This window comes from Euprymna scolopes, chromosome 3, assembly GCF_053919585.1.
Source record: "Euprymna scolopes isolate OS-2025 chromosome 3, ASM5391958v1, whole genome shotgun sequence".
Taxonomy (NCBI): domain Eukaryota; kingdom Metazoa; phylum Mollusca; class Cephalopoda; order Sepiida; family Sepiolidae; genus Euprymna; species Euprymna scolopes.
In genome coordinates, this window is record NC_136484.1 from 128,673,767 (window position 1) to 128,699,729 (window position 25,963).

The 25,963-nt window shown below is 32.3% G+C and overlaps 2 protein-coding genes and 1 pseudogene across 3 annotated transcripts in view; 1 reads left to right on the forward strand and 2 right to left on the reverse strand.

The window, feature by feature from the left end:
* The window catches only part of LOC145258992 (glycine receptor subunit alphaZ1-like), a 441,610-nt gene that overhangs the window by 285,788 nt on the left and 129,859 nt on the right, over window positions 1-25,963 (reverse strand). The gene's annotated exons all lie outside the window — the stretch shown is intronic.
* Window positions 1,525-14,449, reverse strand: LOC145258944 (dnaJ homolog subfamily C member 16-like). The gene has a single exon (XM_080116652.1). It carries the CDS (start codon window positions 13,546-13,548, stop codon window positions 11,221-11,223), a length of 2,328 nt encoding a protein of 775 aa, XP_079972778.1. The 5' UTR covers window positions 13,549-14,449; the 3' UTR covers window positions 1,525-11,220.
* LOC145263757 (5S ribosomal RNA) lies at window positions 16,822-16,938 on the forward strand (annotated as a pseudogene).

A 25,963-nucleotide genomic window follows, 5' to 3' on the forward strand; every position in this document is an offset into this window, starting at 1 on the left:
ATTTCAAAAGTAGCAAAGACACAGCTGAATACATCTGTGGAGTAGATATGGCCAAAATTTCACATTTTTCTACACACCCTCCCATCGAATTAAAATTGCAAAAACTCCATAAATTTAAATGAAACATAATGTAATTCTTAATGTATTATCAAGTTAACTGATCAGAAAATATATTTGTAAACATGTTTCTAAGTAGCAATAATTTTATTAAACGAATTCAATTCATCACATGTGGCCCTTATGACAACACAATTTGACCCTCAGCAAATCCTGAGTTTGACATGCCTGGGACATAATGTATGCTACAAGTTTGACGACTTTGGAATCGATCTCTATTGCGTTTAGTTTTGGTGCTTTTTCATCAAAATATTTCTAAATGACTCCAGTAAAGGATATTCTAATGCTATGTTATGCAGACTTGTGAGAGGGCAACTGCCTTAAATCCACATTTGATCATACAACTAGATCAAATAGCGAATCAGAGTCATAATATAAAAGTAGATTTAATAGGATAAAAAGAATCAACAAGGAATTGAATTGATTTCCAGCATAAACTGTTAACAACAAATTAAGGTTCACTTGATTGATATGTTGTGTGAAAGGTAATAGTGTACATATGAACATGTCTTACTGCATTATTATATATATCAAAAGTTATACTCTAGTTTTGCTTAGAGAACCAAGTGAAGATTTAGAATCTCAAAGAGTAGTCTGAATAATTCAAATAATGCACACAATTTTAGCACATCATATTTCCATTTCACAGAAATGTGCAAATGGAAGAAAGGAAAGATAACACAAATAATGACCCATTTTAAAAACATCTGCAGTATTTGGATTATTCAGACTACTGTTCACATCTTGAGTGTTATTCTCATAACGTTTCAGTTTATGTAACCTATAACCTTTTTCAGGTGTATTTTGTTGAACTTGGAAATCTTTCTGTTGAACTCGTGAATTTGCATGGAACTTTGAAGGAAAACTTTTACTCAATCTATGAGGGTAGCAAGCTATCATTCTGTCAACCATGATCAAGTAGAAGTCCTAAGTAATTCGCAGTTATAATCCTAGAATCATCTGCACTGGAGATTAAATCTTCAACCTTCAGAAAAGTGTTACTTAGAACTGAATTTTACTTAATACTTGATGCTCAAGGTGAGAACAGTAGTCCGGAGAATCCAAATGATTCATTTTAACAATTCAAGAGATAATTTTACAAAATTTTTCAATCAATTAAGAAAAATATTTGAACAAAAAAAAACGTTTTTAATTAATTCAATGAATTATAAAAAATATTTGAAAAAAAAAAATTTCTAATTAATTCAATCAATTAAAAAAATATTTGAACAAAAAAAACATTTTTAATTAATTCAATCAATTAAAAAAATTTGAACAAAGAGAATATTTTTAATTAATTCAATCAATTAAAAAATATTTGAACAAAGAATATTTTTAATTAATTCACTCAATTAAAAATATTTGAACAAAAAACATTTTTAATTAATTCAATAAATTTTAAAAAACTTGAACAAAGAGAATATTTTTAATTAATTCAATCAATTACAAAAATATTTGAACAAAAGAACATTTTTAATTAATTCAAATCACTTTTTTAAATTTTGAACAAAGAATATTTTTAATTAATTCAATCAATTAAAAAAATATTTGAAGAAAACATTTTTAATTCAATCAATTATAAAAAATATTGAAACAAAAAAAAATTTTAATGCAAATTAATTTAATAACTCAATAAAAACTTAGATAACAAAAATCATTTTTTTTAAACATGCAAACTTCACAAGTAATGTTAAAACAAATACTTCACATCATAAAAATAAATAAGTAAATATATTTATAAAAAGAGGTGTAACTTCGGAAGCCCACTTATTTGGACATTTAAAAGAACAAGTTTAGCCTAACATCATATCTTCTAACACTGAAAGGCTATGCCTTCTTAAATGTAAACAAACCACATATTTTCAAATTTTTGTCTCATAATACATATTTCTTTCTCAACAATGTATTGTTTCTTTAGAGTAACATACAGTAGGAATGTACAAAAATATAGAAAGAATATGCAAATTAAATTACCAATGATAAGTAAGCAAAATCTACACTTTCCATTTTATATTTTTTCGGTTGATAAATTTATTTCTAATGATTAAGTATCAGGACAATGCAAAAGTTTTTGCTGATTTAAAATTTCATCCTGAAAATGCAAAACTGTGTTTTTTTGAAAATCTTCATTTGAAACAATAATAACCTTTGCTCTCTATAATTTGAATCCATCTGGCAATGAGCTTATAAATGCCTACCTTGTAAAAATCTTTAGGTTTTGATATGAAATATAAATCTAACTAATGTTCAATTTCTTTTTATGGTGTTAATCTAAGGCCATGTAAATGGTTTTTTTTAATCCTCAAAATAAATGATAATCCAAGGAAGCTAGGTCAGGATACTATGCAGAATGGGGCAAAATTTTCCAACCAAATTCTCCTAGATGTTTGATCAGCACTGTTGTGTGAGGATGAACATTATTATAATGGAAGATGACTCCCTTCTTGTTGACTAAATAAGATCATTTTCATGTCAACATTAGTGAGAATATTTAGAATTATGTTTTAATAATCTGAAAAAAATATATATAAATTAATCATGGTTAGATGTCTAATAACACTATGCATAAAATAAATTATAATGGTTTAAAATGCACCTTTCTACAAACCAGCAAAAAAAAAACTTTTGCACCAACATGATATTGATCAGGTTGTATTTTTATTTTTTTATTTTTTTTATTTATTTTTTTTTATTTTTTCTTAATAGAAAAAGATTATTATTCTGAGACATTTCCTTGCAAGTTTGTACAAAAATATTTACTTTTGTTAATGGAAAAGGGTAATCATTATTTTGAAAGCTTTTTCCGTATTTCACATTTTAGTAATTTGTTTTATAAAAATAGTTACCCACATTTTGATTAAATTAAGTATGTCAAATTTAAAAAAATTTGCAGGAAACATTTATTTTTCTTTTTGAAAAAAAATGCCTGGGTTGCTGGGTTGTAAAGTTTGATGATTTAGAATTTGAAATCTGCAATCAAACCAGTTCATCACTGATTACCTTGGAGTATCTACAAAATGTATTTTATAATTGTTTTTCTGGCATTTGAAAATATATGTTTGAAAGGGCATGTCATTTAAGCAACATTAGATATGATAATCCTAAACTTATTTATTTTACCTGGCAATCATTTGCTAATGAATCATTTGTTAAATGATCATTATGGGGTAAAATTTCAAAGCTAAATCATCATTATTGCTAAAGCAAAAGTCCTCAGCAGCACCATATAATATTGCATTGTTAATGCATTGTAATATGATAGGCATGTTAAATCTACATTGACAAGTTTGGACTTATTTGAAATTTTATAGATCTATTTTTTTTTATTGCATTTGAAAAAAAAAAAGGCTATGAATGTATTCAATCAAAACATTGAATAGTAATTCATATTATTATAACATAATTGTATAGAACACGGATTATTAAGAATGCCTATGTATTATGTTACGTTGTATGACTAAAATAGACATTATATTAAAACAGCTATAAATAACTGACTACTTTTGTATATACTTTTTATTTGGAATATGATTTGAAAAAAATTTAATGTTAAAAATGCATATTTATACTCATCTCTATACCACTATATATTGATCTGCCAGTGTTTGCAAATTGATAATTGATCTTTGCAGTTAAAAAAAAAGAGTTTTCTAATTGATTTAAATTTGAATCTATGTATGTGTGTGTGCATGTAGATGTGTGTGTCAACATCTAAGATTCTCTAATAAGTATGTATGTGTGTCTAGGTAAAATTAAAACAGAACACCTGAATAAAACAAATACATTGATATGGAACACAGTGAAATCAATGAAGGCATGTGCAGATCAATTCATATTTTAGACCAAAAGAGAAATTCATTCAGGCTTTTTTAAGATATATGTTCTAGTAAAAACAAAGTATTTAAACAGACAGACATGGATGTATAAGAAAGCGTCCAAAATGTGCAGGTGTGAATAAAGTGTCCAGAAAAGGTGGGGGATGGCATGAGTATAGTTGTGCCATAATGGAAGATGCAACACAAAGCATGCAGATAATGGGAAGATGGAGAAGAGGATAGATATATTATGAAAGTTGAAATCATAGGTAGAAAAAGAAAAATGTAACCATTGTGCATAAAAATAGTTTTCCATAATAATATTCATGGCAAGTCCAGGATATTGCTTGATATTATTGCTACAGTGTGCAATTAAAGTTGCTTCCATGAAGCATCTATAGTGTGTTATGTGCGAATTTCATTATTATGGTTTTAGTAAAATTAAATTTATGATTAAATTCTAGCATATCCAAAACAAAGCATTTTTGGTATCACCGAGATTCACATCTCTATCATGCTCATAAATTCTTTTTCTAAGGGATGTAGATGTATAAATTGTTGCAATCACTATATGGTATGCTACATATACCTGCTACATCCTATTCTTGCATGCATATTGTTCCAGTGTTCCCCCAATATACTTTCTCTTACTGTCTTCCTACAGCATTAATGCCTGTCTCTCACTCCCAAACACTTTGCTTACTCACATCTGCGAAATTTTGAACTCTTTATTCTGAACACCCATGTTTATATGTATAAATACTTCATTTTTCTTGAAACGTCTTGAAAAGGTCTCAATAATTTTTTCTTAGGTGAAATATCGACCCCTCCACACATGTTTTTGTGATAATTTTACTGCTTTATGTAGATGTAATTCTTTTATCCTAAATAATATAAAACGTTTTCATGTGACCATGACATATATATATATATATATATATATATATATATATATATATATATATATATATATAATGATAAAAACATAGTTAATGTGTTTTCATGTAGCTGTGACATTTATATATATATATATAATAATGAAAAAAATATATATATCTAACATGTTTTCATGTGGCCGTGATATTTATATATATATAATAATGAAAAAAAAATCTAATGTGTTTTCATGTGGCCATGGACAATTCGAATATGACTTTGAAACTTAAGATATTTCCAAGAACTTCCCATCTGTGGAATGTTATCACCAGATTACTTTAAACCAATGTCAATAAATATTTTTCATAAACTATCCTTATAAATAAGCACATTTTTTTCTTTCCATTACCAATTTTTAATCCTCTCAAAATATTCATGATTTAACTGACAAGCTATCCATCTCATTAATTAATATACTCGAGTTGCATTTTGCCTTGATAAGTAGTCATTTAGTAAATCAAAAATAAATTTTAAAAAAGCAATTTCAAAAATCATCACTTTAGCTTATAAAATCTAATTTTAGCCAGTGGATGTAAAGTTTACTTTTAGCATCTTCATAACTCTTCTTTCCCAGTTTTGTCCTTTAGTCTTCACATTCCAGGACTGACTGACGTCTAACAAAGGAGGGAGAATTACTGTTTTCTGGGTTATCCATTTTACATCTATCATTGGACGTTTTTTTTAACTTGAAGTAATATATATATATATATATATATATATATATATATATATATATATATAGCTCCTTACATCAAATAGCTCATTGCCTTGTCTGGAGCGATTTCAATTAAAAAAAATTCTGGCTAAAATTAGAGTTTATAAGCTAAAATCAAGTATTTTGGTTCAGTTGTGTTTCTGATTGAAAATAAACAATATTTCTTGAAGGGGCCATCAATCTAGAAAAGAGTTGAATTATTCTTTTTTTTTTCTTTTTTTCTTTTTTTTTCTTAGTGTGCATAATTTGCCCATTCTGTTAACCAAATGGATATCAAAAGAACAAAACCAAAAACAAAATTAAAAAAGGTATTAAGAATGAAATAAAATCAGAAATCGGCCATAATTTACTTGCATAAGTCAACAAAACTGAACAAGTGATTCATTGCAGATAAGAATTACAATAAAAAATTAATCTCAGTTTTCTTTTTCTTTTCTTTTTTTTTTTTGCCTGAACTCGTCTTTACTTATGTTTAATTCATCATAAACAGATTCATAAGTACAAATTGAATAGAATAATTTATATTGTAACAACCTGATCTAAAATGGAACACATACATCAAATCTGTTGCAAAATCACTCGAAAAATGGTTGGATCACTCTACTACTCCAGGAAGTATCTTACTGCCAATACAATCCTCTATTTGTATAAGAGCCAGGTACGCCCTAAAATGAAGTACTGTTGCCACATTTGAGCAGGAGCTGCTCAGCGTCCTTATCTTGCCTTGTGAACCTGTCTCTGCGCTATCGCTATTTTCATGGCAAGTGCCTGACTGAACTCCAATCTATGCCAAACTTTCACAAAAAACACTCGACTAGCTAAAACCACTATATATGATTTCCCCAACTCTGTGCCTAAATTTAAACGCAGATTCCATGAACAGAGCTTCTTTCTCAGAACTAGCTGCCTTTGGTACACTGTTCTGCTGGCATGCTTCCCAGTTGAATACAACATGATAGCCTTCAAATAAACAAGTTCTTGTTAAGCGGTCCCCATAAATAATGAAATTCTACCCAATTTACACCATTAGTGATTACTACACCGCCACCTTACATTCATTAACCCTTATTCTCAAGTGGCCTTCGGGCCTTGATAAGTGATGACTCCCAAGTGAAAAAAAAACAACAACAAAAAAACAGATGGAGTCTACCAGAGGTTAATTCTTCAATAAAAAAAAAATTAAGTGGTTAATCATAGCTGAGGGCGACCCAAAAGCTCCCTTGTCATTAGCTACTACACTGAGGTGTAAGAGAGAGCGCCACTCTTTTTCCAGGATTACTCCACTTACCCTTGATCTTCATCTTATAATGCCGAGTGTTTAACAAGAGGACATCAAGTATTATTTTATTAAGTCTTTGGTAGAACTACCGAGATTTGAACCCTTGTCTCCCGGCCCATTAGCAAATACTGTTATCATAATACCAAATGATCTAATTAATCAGTAATCAGTAACAATCTTTCTTCCATTTAGTTTACATTTTCATGAAGCCAATAGTACTGACAATTTAGCTATATTTTATTTATTTAATGGAAATCCATTTTCTTGTATGGCATAATCAGGGCATGCCTCTGATATTGGCTAGAATAATTAAAGGGAGATAACTTTAATAATTTAAAGCCAACAATTATATTTCTTTTTGTCTTGTTTTGCACTGTTTTTAGAGTTTGGTAAATTGATTCATAAGACACTAGCAGAGTGACCCGACGTTGCTCAGGATTGAATGATGATCAAGGCTTGTTTCACACTCGCATATTTTTATTGAAATCGTCCATTTTCCAATCAACTCGATTGATTGCCTGCTCTAATTGGAGACCCATCGTGATGCACTAAGAGGAAGTTTCATATGCCTCTTGCAGTGACTAAGTTTACAATATATTATAGTCTACATTGCACTGTAGAGAACTTACTGTTGATTTTATAAAATTATTTTATATATAATAGCTTGCATTAAAATTTAAAATGCAAAAATCAAGTATCATGCTTCAATTGTACTCTAAACAGAAACATTCATTTCGAATGTACTTCTGTCATATCAAAGAACCTACTGTTGATTTAATATGACTGGCCTTTCAGGCTTGTGTGGTAATAAAACTTCTCAAATGCACTTGTGATGTTAGGTAGTATAAGAAGTTAACTTTAGTTAAAATTGCCTGTTCCTTCTTTCATCAGATTATTTCGATTATCGATTATCAATACTTAACGAAGACATTCTGACACAAAGCCTATCTAAGAACACTGCCAAGCACATAAAGTACCTTCATGTGGAATTTCATAAAAATCTACCCACACGTTTTTGAGTCTATAGGGAATGAACACACAGGCACACAAAGTTCCTTTTATATAATAGTAGAGATAGAGATTCCAACAATTAATACTTTGTTTAGCAATAACTTGTGATCAGGTTTTCAGTTTGTTTCATTTGTCTGTTTTATAGAAAATCAACATCGTTATGGGTTATTTAATGCCAGAAGTCAACACTTATTATAAATAATTGATTATAAATGATTTATTATTGAAAACGTGTTTCCTTCATAGCTTGGGGAGGGGGGGTAAGGTGCTTATATTTGGCGAAATATGATTAGTATTTGTGCATAAGTAAACATAACAGATCTGACTAGATTTGAACTCTGCTGAATCAGGTCAGTTAGTGGACAACAAAGGGTGTAGCTAAATCATCAGAGCCTCTTGGTAAGAAATACTTCGCAAAGTATAGGAAGCTTACATCGTGGATTGCGGCATTTCAAATATGTTCAGAGATACGAATCCCAATAACACGCCAAACATCAATTGAAGACTTCCAGCCTTTGAATGTCAGCTACTCACAGGAGCCAGGTTTCACACCCATAGAGAGGGATCATACGAATAAGTCCTTAATATCTATGATGTAAATGCATAAGTAAATCACTGGGTATAGTTTCACATCATACCTCGAAATGGACTTGAGAATAATGCAACAAACAAATAATTACATACTCTCTAAAGTTCACAATTTGGGACCTTACAACTAGGATAACCTATTTTTAGACTATTTAATACCAAGTTTTTCACTTCCAAGTTTTTAATATTTTCAAATATATATTCATGACGTGACTTGTAAATGAAAATAAAAAGTCAAAATTCTTATTAACTTAAACCGTAATTCGCAGAACCAACTTTCAACACATATGCTTGCTTTCAGCTGTCAAAAATTCGATTTCATATCCTATCCAATTTGTCCTTCTTATAGCCTCTATGCCCCTCAGATTCAAATTAATGCCACATGTATATAAAGAATTCATCTACAAGCTTAACTTTTTCTTTGCTTCTTTTTCCTTCCCTGATCCTGTCATCTGACAGGCTAAACAGAGGTGTTGCCACTTGTTTGAGTAGTATCTTCTATTACATGACTTTTTGCACACATCTCTGACTGTAATTTCATATTGTACCCAGGACTCATTACATAACTTTGACAGGTGCCTTCACTTCAAGTTATAGTAGATCTGAGAGTAAAGGTAGCTAGAGGATGACTCCACACTCCCCAAAGTTCCCAATTTTGGGCCTTATAACTGGATATACTTTAATCTCATATTTAGGACACATAACATATTGCAAAATGTTATTCATAAGAAGAGGTTTAAAGCAACCAGACTTTATATCAATATGATGAAGTTCAACTAATATTGCAAACAGTCCAAGAAATATTTTATCTTATAAGAACATTTTTAATCTAATATATAAAAGGCAAAATGGGCACGAGTATATGTGTATGTTCATGAAGGGGGGGGGGGAGTCTCGCGTCGGGTAGATTCCAGGAGAAGTTTTCTTATACTTCCTAGATCGTAATATCTCAGATTCGCAAATGGACATAGTCTCTATCTTATTTTGATCGAGTTTTAAAAAATTCCCTTCATGCCGTCGTTTCAAGTGTTTGTTTGTCTTTTTCGTATAAATAAAGCGAAATTAATTGAACACAAATGTCTCGCGCCTGGCCTTCCAGCCTGTTTGTATCTATTCTGTAATTGGTCCTTGGTCAATGTAAGGAAAACCCTTCATACTAAGACAATTACTATTTATTTGGATATTGCCAGAGCGCCCTCTTTTGGGGAGCAGCTACTTTTCCCCCACATTAAAAACGACCTTTGTGGGAGATTTAAAAGCAACGCCATTTCTGCAATTCATCTTTTTGATTGGCTATGTTTAATTTGAACGCTTTACACTTCCATTTGCGTCATGGCATAGCGGTAAGACATCAGATTTTCTTTCACTTTCTTTTCCACCTTCGCATTGCGAGTTCAAGTCTGCCTGGTTAGTCTTATATATTTATGGCTAGTCTTATATATTTGAAACTTTTTTGATAACAGAATTTTTAAGTTCACTCGACTATCAATATCAGTTCTGAACCAGAAATTTCAACCTTATAATTTTTGCAACTTATGGCGAAGAAAGTTATTGTGAAGATGTATTTAAAAAAACAGATCTATTAACCAATTGAAAATTTTGGCTAACAGATTAGTATACAAGAAAAATAAAATGGAATTACAGATAAACAAAGACCAAATATAAGACAAAAAAAATCACAACAAAATAACTATGTGGGAAGGACTAATATTTTTTCTCAAGTTTATTGAAAGATTAGTGATCTTGTATATTTACTGATCCAAACGATATCTAGTTTCAAAATTCATCAGAAGTTAACAATGTTACTTAATTGGAATCTTTTACTTAATCTATCATCTACTGGATTTGTATTTATTATGTAGTTTAATTATTTTTGGACAAATACACATTTTCTTTTCATTACATTTATTTTATTTTATTTATTACCTTTAAAAAATAAAATCCATATTTTATAACATCCGTTCATTTTCTTTCCCTTTATTTATTTTAATTTATTATATTTAAACAAAAAACTATTTTACTTTCAGTATCAATTATTTCTATAAATATTTTCTGTAAAAAAAGCATATTCATTAAAAAAAAACTTTTTCTGAAAATAAATATATAAAAAGATTTCTGTAAATAAATCATATTTCAATGAAAATAATCAGTTTTTGAATATTCTTATGTGTTGATCTACAGTTTAGTTGGGGTCTTCAGATTAAGTAACATGATTTACCTTTGACAAGTTTCAAAATTCAAGATCAGTAAATACGAAAGATAATATTTATAAGTTTCCTATATGGCTATTTAGTTCTGATTTTTTTTTTTTATTTCGTCTGTGTTTATCTCTTGTTCTTTTTTATATTTTCTCATAGATTCTACCAGACTTGAATCCTTACAATTTATGTATAAAGATATATAAAAGAGTAAGATATTTTTTAAACAAGTTGCTGGATCAGATAAAGAACAGCGGTACCATAGAACATTTTAAGATGGAATTACATGAATTCAATGTTGATGTTTAATAAAGGAATTCAGAGATCATTTTTCGGAAACTCTCAGATGAAATATTTAACAGCATTTGATCTGTATATTAATTTCATATTAATAGTGCAAATGTCTGTGTAATGTTATTTTTAAAGGTTCAATTGGAAAAACAGTTAAAAAGAGAGTTGCCTTAATAGTCATAACAAACAAACAAACAAACAAACAAATAAATAAATATAAATAAAAACTGAATCCACAATTTATATGAGGTAATAGCAGCAGTAGTTGGGTTACGGGTTCATATCCGGCCAGTAAGGAAGACGTATTTTACGCAGCATACCATCAAACATCTTTTCCATCCAAGAACACAGGCCATCTAAAAGTTCTTCAGTGTATATTTGGCGTGGATCACCATCATCAGAATCGCTGTCACTTTCTGAGAAACCAGCAGAATTGTTCACTTGCCGACACCATTTTCGGGCATTCTTTGGATGGTAGATGCAGTAGTATTGGCGGTAGCCATTAAAAGCTAACACTGTTCCAATGCAGTTTTTAATCTTTATGTTCAGTAGCCGTACGTGAAAATCTAAACTTTCTTCGAGAAGGCGTCGATACCAGCCAAGATACTTATCCAACCGTAGATAGGTAAATGTTAAAGAGTTGGGTTGAGAGTAAGGCACCATAATGTCCAAAAATGTAGTCATTAACGTCTGCTGTGTTTCATTGTCAACCAACACGGTAATGGTAAGACCTGGCTCTGAACGCCTAATCAATTTATCATAGGAAGAGTAGCACAGTTCAGAGACGTGCAAAGTCCGTTTCGGTATCGGTGATATTGAGTCTCTGTGTGCTATTTCTGTTCTTGTCGGTCTGCTTCTAGTAGTACTTGCATACATGTTCTGTTTTTGTTGTTGATTTTTTGTGGCCTCCATTTCCATGTTAAGAAAGCGTTTCATCAGCAGACCGACTATCAAGACGGAGACAAAGGAAATCCAAATGCTGACCCACGTGACATTGTCGTAGTTGCTAAAGTAGTAGATAAGCCGATCAAACCAGTCGAGGAGCTTGTTATAGATACGGATGATCAGACTCTCCGCACGCTCATTGTAAAAATCTGGCACGATTGTCATGTGACTTAGTCGTAGAGAATTGTCGATCAGTTCTTGAAGTCGTTTTTCTAAATTATGCCGTGTTAATACGTTATGGTTGTCAGCATCGCTCCATCCTGGGTGCACCCATTCAAAACTGATTTGGTTTGGTTGTCTATGCCAAAGGACCATCATCTTTAGTTTACTTTCGTCCGTATCCAATGGGAAATATTTTATTACATTATTAACAAAATTTTGCTGCGTTTCTTCATAGAGATAGGTATATCTCACTGGGTTTTCAAAAGACGGAGCTTGCTTGGCGTAGTTGCGAAATAAAAACCGATGCTTATCATACTGACTCGTTTTCCGTGTAAATAAAATCACGCATAGTGTCCTTTTCCATAAGTTTGCCTCAGAAGGACATAATTCTTCAAAGTAAGCTTGAGATGAAAGACGTGGTAATATCAGGTATTTATTAGCAGACATTATATTATCAACATTTTCCTTAAGTAGAGATTGCCTTGCAAAGGAAGTTACAGTAGAATTGGTTTCTTCTGCTACCATGATGAGCATATCTTTACCCTTGCCAACCCCATATCTATGTAATATCTTACTTGCACCTGAATCCTTAGCGTCTACATAGCCGGAACATATTCTATCTTGGTAGTGAAGAGCAGGCATTATGAAACGCACTGGCGGCTTAGTTTTGGAACTGATAAATACAGCCCTCATGCGGTTGTCAGGCCAGCCCCGTAAGAAGCTGTCAATATTCTTATTATTTAATGGCTGCATTATGCTCTGCGGAAAAAGGTTACGAATGAAATCGCGAAGACTCTGCATAGAAAGTTGTCCTTGATAGAAAGATAATCTTTGGTTAATGACACCCAGAATCTGTGGGACTTCATTTATGCGTAAAGTGTTGGAGAAACTGTTGGCTGAATTTATTCGCACTGTCGCGACTCCTATGCCAACTTCCTTGAGTTCGTTAATCAGTTTCTCAACAAAGGGTTCATAGTGCATACATGCAAAACACATGTCCGCAAAAACATATATAAAATACGGTTTCCGGTTACTTTCTGGTAAAATGCGGGTTTCATAGAATCTTTGAGAGATGAGGTAGCTTGAGATCACCGATTCTTCACCAAAATTAAAATTGAAAGGTCCACCTGATGCAGACCTAAAAAATGCACCAAACTCGCCAAAGCCGAAGTCTCTGTGTTGGTTTGGTTCCTGGGTAGGGACATAGCCATGCCGGTCATACATGGCACGTTTATTATCATCGGTCAATGTTTCATAGGCTTCGTTAATCTTCATAAAAGTGTTGGTTGCGTCTGGATTGTTGTTCTTGTCGGGGTGCCAAATTTTTACCAATTGTTTGTAAGCCTTTTTGATCTCTTGCGTGCTGGCCGATCGGCTCACCCCCAAAATCTCGTACATGTCTTCGGGCATGGCCCAGCAGATTTTAAGACTTACGAAACAAATAAATATATAGATGCTAACTGATAATAATAACAATTGTTTCAGGCCCATTTTTGGTCGTTCTTGTGGAGGGGGGAGGGTATGCCAAATAGAAAGAAAGGTGTTATATTCAAATTATGGCAAGTAGAATGCGTTACAATTTAAAATTCAACATTATTACATATTTTTTTTAAATCAAATTTAAATCGACAAAGCATCATAGCATTTGTTTAATAAAGATAAATATAGAAAATTGTTTTTAATGTTTTCTTGGAGTGTTCGTTGATGTCAATTTCTCAAAAGAGATTTTTTCGTGATACCATGTTTCTCTCTTTGTTTAATGCTTTGTTTACTTATTCTATTCAACCCATATACACTTTTATTAGAATCATTTTTCATTCTGTCATCTTTCGATTACTGGGAATATTTGAAAGATTTTAATAAATTAAAGTTTGTTTTTGTATAAAATTTCTTGTTTTTTTTTTTTTTGTTTGTTTTTTTTCACTAGATGTATTGTTTTGTTGGTTTTGTGGACAAAAATATTATTTAAATAGCAATATTGATAAAATAAATATATACCACTTTCTTTAATTGTCTTTCTTTCTTTTTTTTTTAAATTAAATTAGCAAAAAGAAAATTATAAAAATCAACAATTTACCGTGTCCATATGCAAGAAATGCCGTAAACAAAATAACCAAAACTTCAAACCTTATTTGTTTATCACGTAACAACAGATGGGGTGCAAAAAGCGTGACGACGGATAATGAAACATGTCCCTTCTTTTATAATTTTCGAGAATACACGAGTAAAGCGAATTATCTGATTCATAGTCTCACCTGAATACGTTTTGTTTTGGTTTAATGCTCACATTTCAACACTACTTCGGCTACTACTAAACTCGATGGATATTTTCATGTCATCTGCACTAACACACCGGAATGTTGCATCATGGTCCAAGTGAAGCTGCTGCTGTTGACAAGAAACATGATGGGTCGTTATTTCAACTACGGATGAACAGAAGGACTGTAAAATCACGTGTTTGATAAGTGCGTTGCGTATTTCAGTGCATAGTTGAAATGTTGGTTATTATTTAGAATTCAACCTAATTTAAAAAATACAAAACTACAGAAAAATCTATTATGTACGTACCTGTCACGGAACAGACATGTCATATTCCCAAAATCATATAAATTGGTCAAATATTTTATTTTCATTAAAATTATATTATATTTCATTAAGTGATTAATGGGAATTCGTCGACATTATAATATAAATTTAGTAACTATGAATTATTGTTGAGTTATCTCCCTTTGATTCCTGATGCTTTTTTTTTTATGTAATTAGCAAGCCGTCCGGCATTGCCCAGTCATAAAATATGCTTAAATATGATATTTTGATTAATGCAGATTTCGTATTTATTATTATATTGTATTGGACCCAATATATAGTAATGATTTAAAAAGTTTTTAAAAAATGACTCGTGTGACACCACTGAGAATTGAAACCAAAACGTTTAGCTTATGATTTACTTTTTTTTTTTAACATTAATGCCTGAGCTATGAAGACATGTTTGCTGCAAGGCTAAAAATTAAAACATGAACGAATACCTATTACGTTTCGCATGCATATTCGTAATGCCATCATGCAACCTTCATATGGCAAATTCCATTTCTTTAATTTTCACACTTTTGCACAGATTTTTTCAGTTTAAACCTATATATAAAGTTTTGCATAGATTTGAATACTCTATATATTAAGTTTCATGTCTGTAGACCAAAAACTGAGACAGGAGTTTGGTAGGCAAAATTTTTTTAACAAATATATATACGCATACATAAATATATATAGAAAGAGGTTTGTGTTTACTATAAAGTTTTTATGCAAATATTACACAAGTATAAATCATGTAGAATAGCTGCATGAATATAATTGCACGTAATAATTAACTAAAGATGGTCATCCCATAAGAAAACCGAAAAAACTACTAGGGAATTAAGTAAAATGAATGTTTAAAAGAATATGCAAATTAGCTAGATCTTTTGCAAACGAATGCAATTCCAGAACCTATATAACAAAGTTGTACTTTCTTTATACACACAAAAAAAACACCAAATTTTTAGGAGTATAGATAGTGGGCGAGACAGTTACTTCTCAAATATTCATAAAATTTGATTTTCTTGGTTAAAAATAAAACTACTTGATCAATCTATGTGACTTTTGAAATATGACATCTTTGTTCCATGACGAATTTATACATTAGAAAGATTTTTTTGTATTTTTGCCTTTTTTTTTTTTTTAATTAGGTTGAATTCTTAAGACGGACTAAAATTACAAATTCTAAATAAATAATTGTCAGTTAAGAAAAATTTTGATTTTATAAAACAAAGATTAAATTCTTATTAAAAAAAAAAGGAAGTAGAACATGTTATTTTAATTTTTAAAAAATTGTAGGAGTGAACCTAAGTGACCTCAGGCCACATACTACTACCATGAAGAAAAGACATTGTTTCTTTAATCCTCTCTTTCTCTAAAAGAACTCAACTAACCAAGATACCCAAAAATCTATTCCCTTTTCTCTTCTGCTGTTGCTGCTCGCTCACCCACTCTCTCTCTCTCTCTCTCTCTCTCTCTCTCTCTCTCTCTCTCTCTCTCTTTGACCGATGATTGACCTAAAAAGGATTGGACAGTCAGTCTCCAGGCTTCTACGTTGTCACACGTGTTCTGCTAAGAGCAGATACTGAATTCTAAAAGTATGTAAAAACTAAGGAAATAAAATATTCCTCTCAAGCTAATATTTGTATCCACTTTGTCAGTTATAACAACCAATAAACAAATATTACAAAACAATAATAATACCAGATAGTATAGATAGGGTGTGTATGATATTTGTTTGCAAGATTTCTGTAATAGTCACTTTCTTTCGACCATCAGCACTTTCACATCTTATTGTGACTATCGTGACTTTCAAGTCTTTCTTCAACCATTATCACTTTTGTCGTCTGTACATCACTTCCAAATAGAACACTGAATTCATTTTTTGTCCGAAATGATGCGGTAAAGAGACAACTAACACTAACATACCAACGCTCTTTCATTGTTTCCGTTGGTTAGAAATACTTTGCTTTGCCATTTTCGTGTTGCGAGTTGTTAGCTTTGAGAAGTGAGGGAGAAAGTGAACTCCAACAAAGCAGAAAAGGAAAGAGTATAAGCAATTAAAGTCACTTGCATCTTAATGTTTATAGGAATCACTTTGCAATATCTACTTTTCCACGGAGCCACACTCCTAAACACCAAAAACAAACTCGCTTGGAAAATTACCGACTTTTGCTGTTACTATTCCTTAGTGGGTACGGCACAATCACGTTGACACACCGGTTCTCGCCAGATCACCGAAGTTAAGCAATGTTGAGCTTGGCCAGTACCAGATGGGTGACCATTTGGGAAGGCTAGGTGCTGTATGCACCTTTTGGCAAGGTTGGGCGTGGGGCCAGCACCCTCACCCTGTAAAAAGAACTCCTCGCTACAAAAACATATACAAAAAGTTGTAGATGGCCTATACCCCTCCAGGGGCTCAAGGGCTATGGATGGATGGATACCTTAGTGGAAAAATAAAAATTTCGTTGTGATCATGATCAGCTCTATAACATTTTCACAGCCTGATTCAATAATTAAAAAATAACTGCCTGCCTTTATTTATTTGCAGTTTTTGAAAAAATTACAAGTGCGGACTTTCTTTTTGCCGACTGTATATATATATGTATTTGAGAAAAGATGATTTCATGAATGATGACCGGTAGCCCTTGTCATAAAAGAAGAATAGTTTTTGTCAAGTGCTTAAATCAAACATGTTCTTGATCCATTGTTTAACAATCATCATCATCATCATCATCATCATCATCATCATCATCTCGTATGAATACGAAGATTTTACTGTTGGCATTGGTTTCTTCAATATTTTTCTAGTTAGAATTATTTCTAGAAAGACACCGGAACCACATGAAGGTTGCTAACATCCTAAATAAAAATGATTTTGTTGAACGAACTGGATTCAAATTTAGAACACCCAGGTCATTAATCGATGTCATTAACCACTTAACCACTGTCACCTGTTCAACAATGATAGCACTAAGTTTGAATGGTAATCACAAAAAGCTACATCTTATAATATCACATCATCATTAAACAAATAATCAAAAACTATTGATAAATAACATTTGTCATTTATGGCGTCATAAAGGACTGCTTTTGTTTAATAACACTGTCATAAAGAATGAAAAGTATTTGTAAAAAGCTATCATATAATGGTGTTGCCATTAAGCAAATGATATCCAACATGGCAGATTTAAAAGTGTCTTCACCACCATTAAATTTGAACATGGATATCATAGCACAAAAAAATATTGTAAGTAAAATATTTGTACAAACTGGTGATTATTCATGTCGCAAAATGTTACAGCTTGCCCTATTTTAAGAGCACAAGTAAACTAATGAGTGTGAATTTTTCTTACATTATTTCTTTTTTCTTTCTCTTTTATGAAAATCGCTCAAGACAAGGTGTGAGGCCATTTGATGTAAAGAGGTAACAAAAAAAATTAATAATGATTATCGCAAAAACAGGAGATGCCTATTGGCTTTAGTCTTGAGAAGATCAAGGTTATAGGAGGAAAACAGTCAGCAGAAGGAGAGTTCCACGAGCCTGCAGTTCTTGGAAATGAGCTACTAGGCTGCTTTTAGTGATGGCTATCATCCAGCAGAACAAATCAAAAGTGGGTATGTCTGCATGCATTTACTGATCTGTAGTTTCCACAAAGTTTCTCAGGTGTGCTCAGTTGCTGATGAGAATAACTGGAAGTGGCTGATCATGAAACATTAAACTGCTACAAGAAAAATATAACGATAAACAGGAAAAAACATGGAAATACAATAAATAAAATTACAAACATGTATCTAACCAAACCATAATCCTAACTCTTGAGGAACGCTTGACTGACCTTTTCTGGTTAATTCCGTCAGTTGCTAAATGAGCCCAAGCCAACTTCTTGGAAATCGTGGATCAATAAATGCAGAAACACCCAAAAGCATATCCTGTTGTGGAGTAAAAAGAAATTCAATGTTCATGTCAATGGATATATTGCTGAGAAAGTAGACAATGAAGATCAAACCGTCTGCTTCTGGATATATGACCTGCCTATCTCCAAATGCACATCACAAAGGCAGCCTTATTAAAAACTGGTGATGGGACAATTCCAATATTTTTCCCAATTCCGATACAATCACTGATTCTGATTCTTATTAAATCATTGAATATTTTGTTATAGAGTTGTTTAGTTTGATTTTTTCTTTGTTGGGGATACATAAATATCTGTGTAATATGCACATACATTTGCGGTAATGTAAAAATATACTTGTGTGCAGTCGGAATCTATAGACTTTAGTTTTACTTATAGTTCAAAATATATAAATATTTATTATTTTATCATTGGTACCAGTCATGGAAAATTAAGTTTTAAACAAAGGTAAAAAATGAAACAATTGAAAGAATCATTTTTGGCATCAGAAAAAAGGTAAAGAATTTTCTGTTTCCAATACCAATACAGATTCCAATTCACTGCTGATGCAATTCTATATCTGTATAAGAGCCAAGTACGTCCTAAAATGGAGTACTGTTGCCACATCTGGGCAGGAGCTGTTCAGTGCACCCTATCCAGTTAAGTTAGTGTTCAAAACCGGCTTTGAAACCTTGTAGTGAGGCTGTTTTCTCTTCCCTGCAACCTCTTTCCCATAGAGGAAACATTGCGAGCCTGTCTATGCTCTTTCATGACAAGTGTTTGTCTGAGCTCCAATCTATTGTTCCCCTCCTTGCCAAACTTTCACAAAAAACACTCGGCTAGCTACAATCACTATCAACAATCTTCCCCACTCTCTAACTGTGCTCAAGTCTAAACGCAGATTCCATGAACGAAGCTTCATTCCTAGAACTGCTCGTCTGCAGAACACTGTTCCATTGGCCTGCTTCCCATCCGATTACAATATGATAGCCTTCAAGCCAAATGTAAATAATTCTTGTTGAAAATGTCCCCTTTAAATAATCCAAATTCTACCCAATTTACACCATTAATTATTACTACACTATCACTTTACATTCATTAACCCTTATCCTCGAGTGGCCTTCAGGCCTTGATAAGTGGATCCCTTTGTAAGAAAACAATAACATATTTAATTTCCATTCTTCAATTGTACTCGTTTCTCATGCATTCACCACTCTCTTTTCCTCACAATAACAATTGAGACTTCGCAGTGAACAAACACCATGTGAGATCACATGACATTTGTGTTAGTTTTGAAAAAGTTCTTCACAGAGAACAATGAACGAGAAAAACTTTTTTTTTCTTTTAAAAGAAGGTTACGGTTAGATTCTTGCTCATCTTACAAGTGATGGTCGTCCTTCAATGAAGATGAATTAGGTAGCTTAAACAAGTAGTCTCAATAGATCACAGTTTGGTGACTGGACTACAAAGAATGACACCCCAAACCTAAAATGTTTCCTCTTTATGTATTTTATCCAAACATTTTGATAAACTCATTGTGAGATTTTCATTTATATCTTTCACTTTTGTCCAAAGTAAAAAAAAATTACAATAAAACATTAATTATTTCAGAAGAAGCAGGTGATTAGACACTAACAGTGTCAAGCCAGTGTTAGCAAACTTGTAAAAATTAGTCCAGGGCATTAGGCATCTTTTAATAATCAACTGTGAACTGAGAGACATTTTGCAAATAGGTGAGAAAAGGTTTACTAAGGGAATAGGCAAGTGAACTTTAGAATGCTTACTTTGTTAACCATAATTAACCAATAAAAAAAAAATTGGACTCAAAGAGTCAGTGCTAAATCTAGGAATTGGATTTATAACCTGCTGTTCTGTGGCTTTTTATCTTATGTTGTAAACAAACAACTTCTAATAAATAAATACATCTATGTTTATTTCAGGTGGAGTTTTTTTTTGTTTTTTTTTTGTTTTTTTAAATATTAAAAGAATCGTTTTTGGAATCAGAAATCAGACTCAAATTTTTCCAAATCCTATACCACAAACGTTCTGATTTTTACGATTCCTGACTCAGATTTTAATCAATCATCCCAACACTAATGAATATATCAAGTGGTGGTCGGTCGAGACATCAATCACCATCCAATCAACCTTACTTCATCTCTTGCCACTCTTAGCTTTTATTCAGTTTGAGAAGTGACTCAAAAGTTGATAAAACTTTTTATATACAGCTGGAAATGGTCGGTATGTAGGCCATCACTATTGGTTGGCTGGCAACTGAATAGAGTTAACACTTGAAGCATAGCAGATGTGCATCGACAACCATCCAACTGATGTAAGAACCAACAAACCTTGCCTAGCTGGCTGCCGAGCAGAGATTGAGTGGTATTTTACTGTTTTTCAATTTAATCACCATAATTTTTTTATTTCGATTCAAAATTATGTCTGTGTTATGGGGTAAGCTAATGTACCCATTTTCAAACAATAAATACAGTTACATCTAAACGTTGTGGTAGCGATTCATGGCAGTTATGGTCCCAGAATCATGACGTGTATTACTAGCATGCAAGGCTATAACAATGTATGATACTTGTAATTTTCAACTGTTTATTTTATGCATATTTTTCTAAGTTTTGTTCTCGTCTTGTGTTCTTGAAAACAATGACTATGTTTCCATTTTTTTTTTTTTTTTTCACAGCATGGACAATTTGGATTATTCAGGTTTGTGAAAAAGTAATGGGGTTTTCCTTCAAATCAGCACTGAAAGAACACATAAAAAGATTTCAGACTGTCCGAGTATCCTATAGAGAATGATAGAAAATGTCCAAAAAGAATTGAAACATTCAGGATTAGACTTCAAGGCGAAATTAGTGAAAAACATATGAGTTATGATCTGGCATCATCAGAATGCCAGAGTTTTTTGGGGTTTTCTTTTGCTAAAGTTCAGGAAATCATTACCAAAGTGGTAACCGAAGCAGCACTCATTCTAGGTGGGTTGTGTTGGCTTTCTCCAAAGGAGAAAGTTTCATAGGTATATGAAATTCACAAGTGGTCCCTAGTCGTATGTATATTCCCATCAGGGGCGGTGACAACATTACGTTTTTGCAGCTCTTTCAGGGAGGTATTGATGTCTACCTACATACAACACCTGGTATTCCTAAATAATCACTTGTCTCGTACTGATCAGGCTCAATGTTGCTTAACTTCAGTAATTGTTGTAGACCCATGCTAGGAGTCACAAATGAAAGAAACCATAAGTAGTGTAAAGTGTATAAATATAATATGTATTTATCATAAAGAATACAGGAGCCACTAAAGTGGCATGCTGTTAAACATGGTATGAGTGTCTCCATTTTGTCTCTAAAACCAGTGGTATTCATAGGACTGGTTGATTCCACTTAGTACTCAAATAGGGGTGATTTGTACCCATAACAGTAATCTTACAGGAACTGATGTGTTAACATAATTACTAGGACTGTGACAACAAAATATTATTTTCATTCTTTTGACTCTCAAGTATATATCCGACACAGTAAGACAGTCAATAAACCGAGAACCAAATCAGTCTATTTAAAAACATATAAGATATTAACGGATATATACTCAAGAGTCAAAACTATGAAAAGCCCTAATGATTACACAGGAGATCATTGAGAATCAATCTAGCAAGTCGATTGCAAGGGAATCAAAAAGGCATATTTAAACAGGTGATTTTGATGGTATGGCCATGTTAAAAAACAATGGATGAGAGTTCTTGGATTAGTAGATGTAGAACAGTTGAAGTAACAGGGTCAAATCAAGGAAAAGATGGGAAGAAGTGTTAAGGATAAATTTCAGAGAAAAAGGGATAAATAAATCCTGTCCAGAGATAGGTTAGTTTAGAAGTTGATTTCTTAAAGTACAACACATGCCAGCAAGTAAAACATACATTAAACAAAATTTGATGATATAAGAGTATATCTATACCTAAAATGATTTTGGACGATCTCTTAATGCATTGTCTAAAAATCCGTTGTTTGTTAAACTTTGTGAGGATCAAACATTTTACTTCCTTTAAAATATTCAACACATACACTATTTGACATGTCACGCCTGTTCTCCATGGCAAACTCAGGTTAAACAGGTTATCATGTTAAACTGCTAGTGCATGAGGACATCTATGCTTTATACAACATTAGGACAAGATAGTTTCTGGCAAACATGGTGCAAGAAAAGCGACTGAAGCACACAAAGGAGCTGGTCAACAAGTTGAAACACTCATTGGAACCAGACATGCTGTGGTTTTTCTGGAATTAAAAAAAACACTGTAGAGACTAGAAGATCAAATCCCAGAAGATCATCTCCCAGAATAACAGACAACTTGCTGTCTCACCCAAAGATGTACCCAAAGTAAAAGGTAACTTTGTTTTGCTAATTTATCCATTTTTTTTTTTTTAGATTTGGGTTAAATAGTCAGACTTAGTAGCCACAAATTTATCAGACACCCTATTCTCAAATAGTAAAAAAAACAAAAAAACTGTTAACCAAACAGACTATACACTCCACATGTATCTTAGTAGAAACAAAAAGACACTAGATTCCCATTCGCATTTGCATATGAACAAAAAACAAGATGGATTTTAAAGCTAAACACACACAAAACAATTCTGAACTCAAATATTTGAATTTTTAACATGTATAGGCTATTTATTTTAGAGGTGGCAAACTTAAAATTGACAACTTTATTTTCTTTAATCGTAGATTTAACAACTATCAGTTATTTTGAGTTCAATTTTGGTTTGGCAGTTCATCATGTGGTTTCAGCAGGGTGGAGCTACATGCCACACAGTGCATGAAATGATCAATTTACTGAGAGAAATATTTGATGAACGAATAATTTCACGAAATAGATCTGTAAACTGGTTGTCTCATTGGTGCGATTTAACCCCATTAGATTATTTTCTTCGGGAATATGTAAAGTCCCATATTTACACTAATAAACTAGACATAATAGACCACTTGGAGGGCAATATTTGACGAATTATTGCCGAAACACAGCCTAATTTAATGCATAGAATTGTGAAAATTTGACCTCTAGATATGTCAAATATGCGCAACTCGTGGGGTCATATGCCTCAAATTGTATTTTAATTATAAATGCCAAAAATTAATCTTTGGAATGAACCATATATTTGTATAATAAAATTTTTTTTTTTCTGTGATTTATTTTGATTTAAAGTTCACCACCTTTAAAAAACACTTTTTATAAGTTGCTTTTAAACTGAGAAGAATTTCGTTTTGGAATATTTTCTTGGCTGAAGAAAACATTTGCTCTTAATGATAATTCACAAAACGATAAATGCACACATGTTGACTTGAAAAGATGATGACGATTTTCTTTGCCATTCGATGAAGAGCTATTGTATATACCGACTTCTACATTGAGACAAATGAATAGTTTTATAGTCATTGAATTTACATTTTTTCTATAAAGAGCAGAGGGCTGCTCGAAATATTAAGATTCAAAATTATAATAACACCTATAATTTTTTGTTTTCATATTTTCTATAATTTATTTGTCAAATCTGAGGAAACACACTTCTTTAAATTATGTCAAAAGTATATGTAGATTTATCTGTATATATATATAAAGTGGGGAAAATAAGTGTTGGACACATCCCATTATTCTTTATTTAACACATTTTTTATGCAGCGAATGACACAAAAATTTAACGAGAAATAGTTACTAATTTAACAATAACAAATAACTTTAGAAATTGGAACCTTTTAATGCATAACAAGAATTATATAATAAAAACGAGAATAGCCGGAAAAAAAGTATTGGACACATTGTTTTAAATTACATTTTATAATTATTTTGTATAAATAATGCTGGAAATTGTTATTTGCATTTTAATTTTTTTGACACTATTATACATTTTAGAATTGATTAAGATTGTCGGACTGACTTCCTCATCTTGGTTGTTATTGTCACAACGTTTCGGCCGTTTTGCCCTCCGACCTTCGTCAGGTGAACGGTTTGTTAGGAGTCTTGAACCCAACCCTTTATTATCATTACGGGGGTACCGTGTTCGGACTCCAGCTAGGCTTTGGGACATAGTTGCTGATTCTCTGTTTTTCAATGTTACTTTTTCACTGCCTTCGTTCAGGATTGAACTCAGCACCTTTGGGTAACTGTAAACTTTGATACAACGTCTAGAACCAATCTCAATCAATGAAAACAACTCATCTCAAAAATACAGACAATTACTACATTTTAGAAGTTTCTCGATTGTTGTAGACCATACTCTACGTCGTTGGAAAGTATTGGAACATGTTAGTCACCAGTAAGCCATCACGCGTGAAGGTTCTCAGAATGAGTAAACGTAAAGAACTCTCTTAAGCCGTCTGTGATAAGATTATTGCTGAGCACAAGAATGGAATTGGTTATCGGTGTATATATGCTCAATTCAAAATCCCTGTAAGCACCATAGGGAACTTTATTAGAAAATGGAAGGTGCATGACTCAACCCTGAAATGTCTGCGCACTGGAGATCCTCGCAAGATGTCGGATCGAGCAGTGAGAAAGATTGTACGAAAAGTTCAGCAGCAACTGAGAACCGCACGAGGTGAACTTCAGAAAGATTTGGAAGAAGCAGGGATAGTAGTAACAAAACCAACGATTAGTAATGTACTCCGACGCAATGGTCTTAAATCGCGTACACCTCGAAAGACACCATTACTAAAAAAATGTCATGTTAATGCTCGTCTGGAGTTTGCAAGAGACCACTTATTGAAAACAGATGATTACTGGAAGAATATGATCTGGTTCGATGAGACGAAAGTGGAACTTTTCGGCATTAACTCTGTACGTCGAGTATTGAGAAGAGATGGCACAGCGCACGATCCCAAGAACACCCTCCCCACTGTAAAGTTTGGTGGTGAAAATGTCATGCTCTGGGGATGCTTCTCTTCAAATGGTACTGGACCACTTCATATTATAGATGGAAAGATGAATGCAGCTAAATATCGGGAAATTCTTGAAAATAATCTCTGGCCTGCTTCCAATGTGTTAGGTATGCGACAGGGATGGATCTTTCAACAAGATAATTATCTCAAACATACTGCTAAAATAACCTCCAATTGGTTCGTACAGAACAAAATAGATGTTCTTAAGTGGCCCAGTCAGTCCCCAGACTTAAATCCTATAGAAAATCTATGGAGAGAGCTCAATCATGGTCCACCAGTGAGATCCACATATTCAGGATTTGAAGAAAGTATGTGTTGAAGAGTAGGCCAAAACATCGTCTGAACGTTGTCACAAATTAGTTTCGTCGTATAGAAAATGTCTCGAAGCTGTAATAGCCAATAAGGGGTTTTCAACTAAATATTAGATGAAATTGTGTAAGTGTGTCCAATACTTTTTTTCCGGCTATTCTCGTTTTTATTATATAATTTTTGTT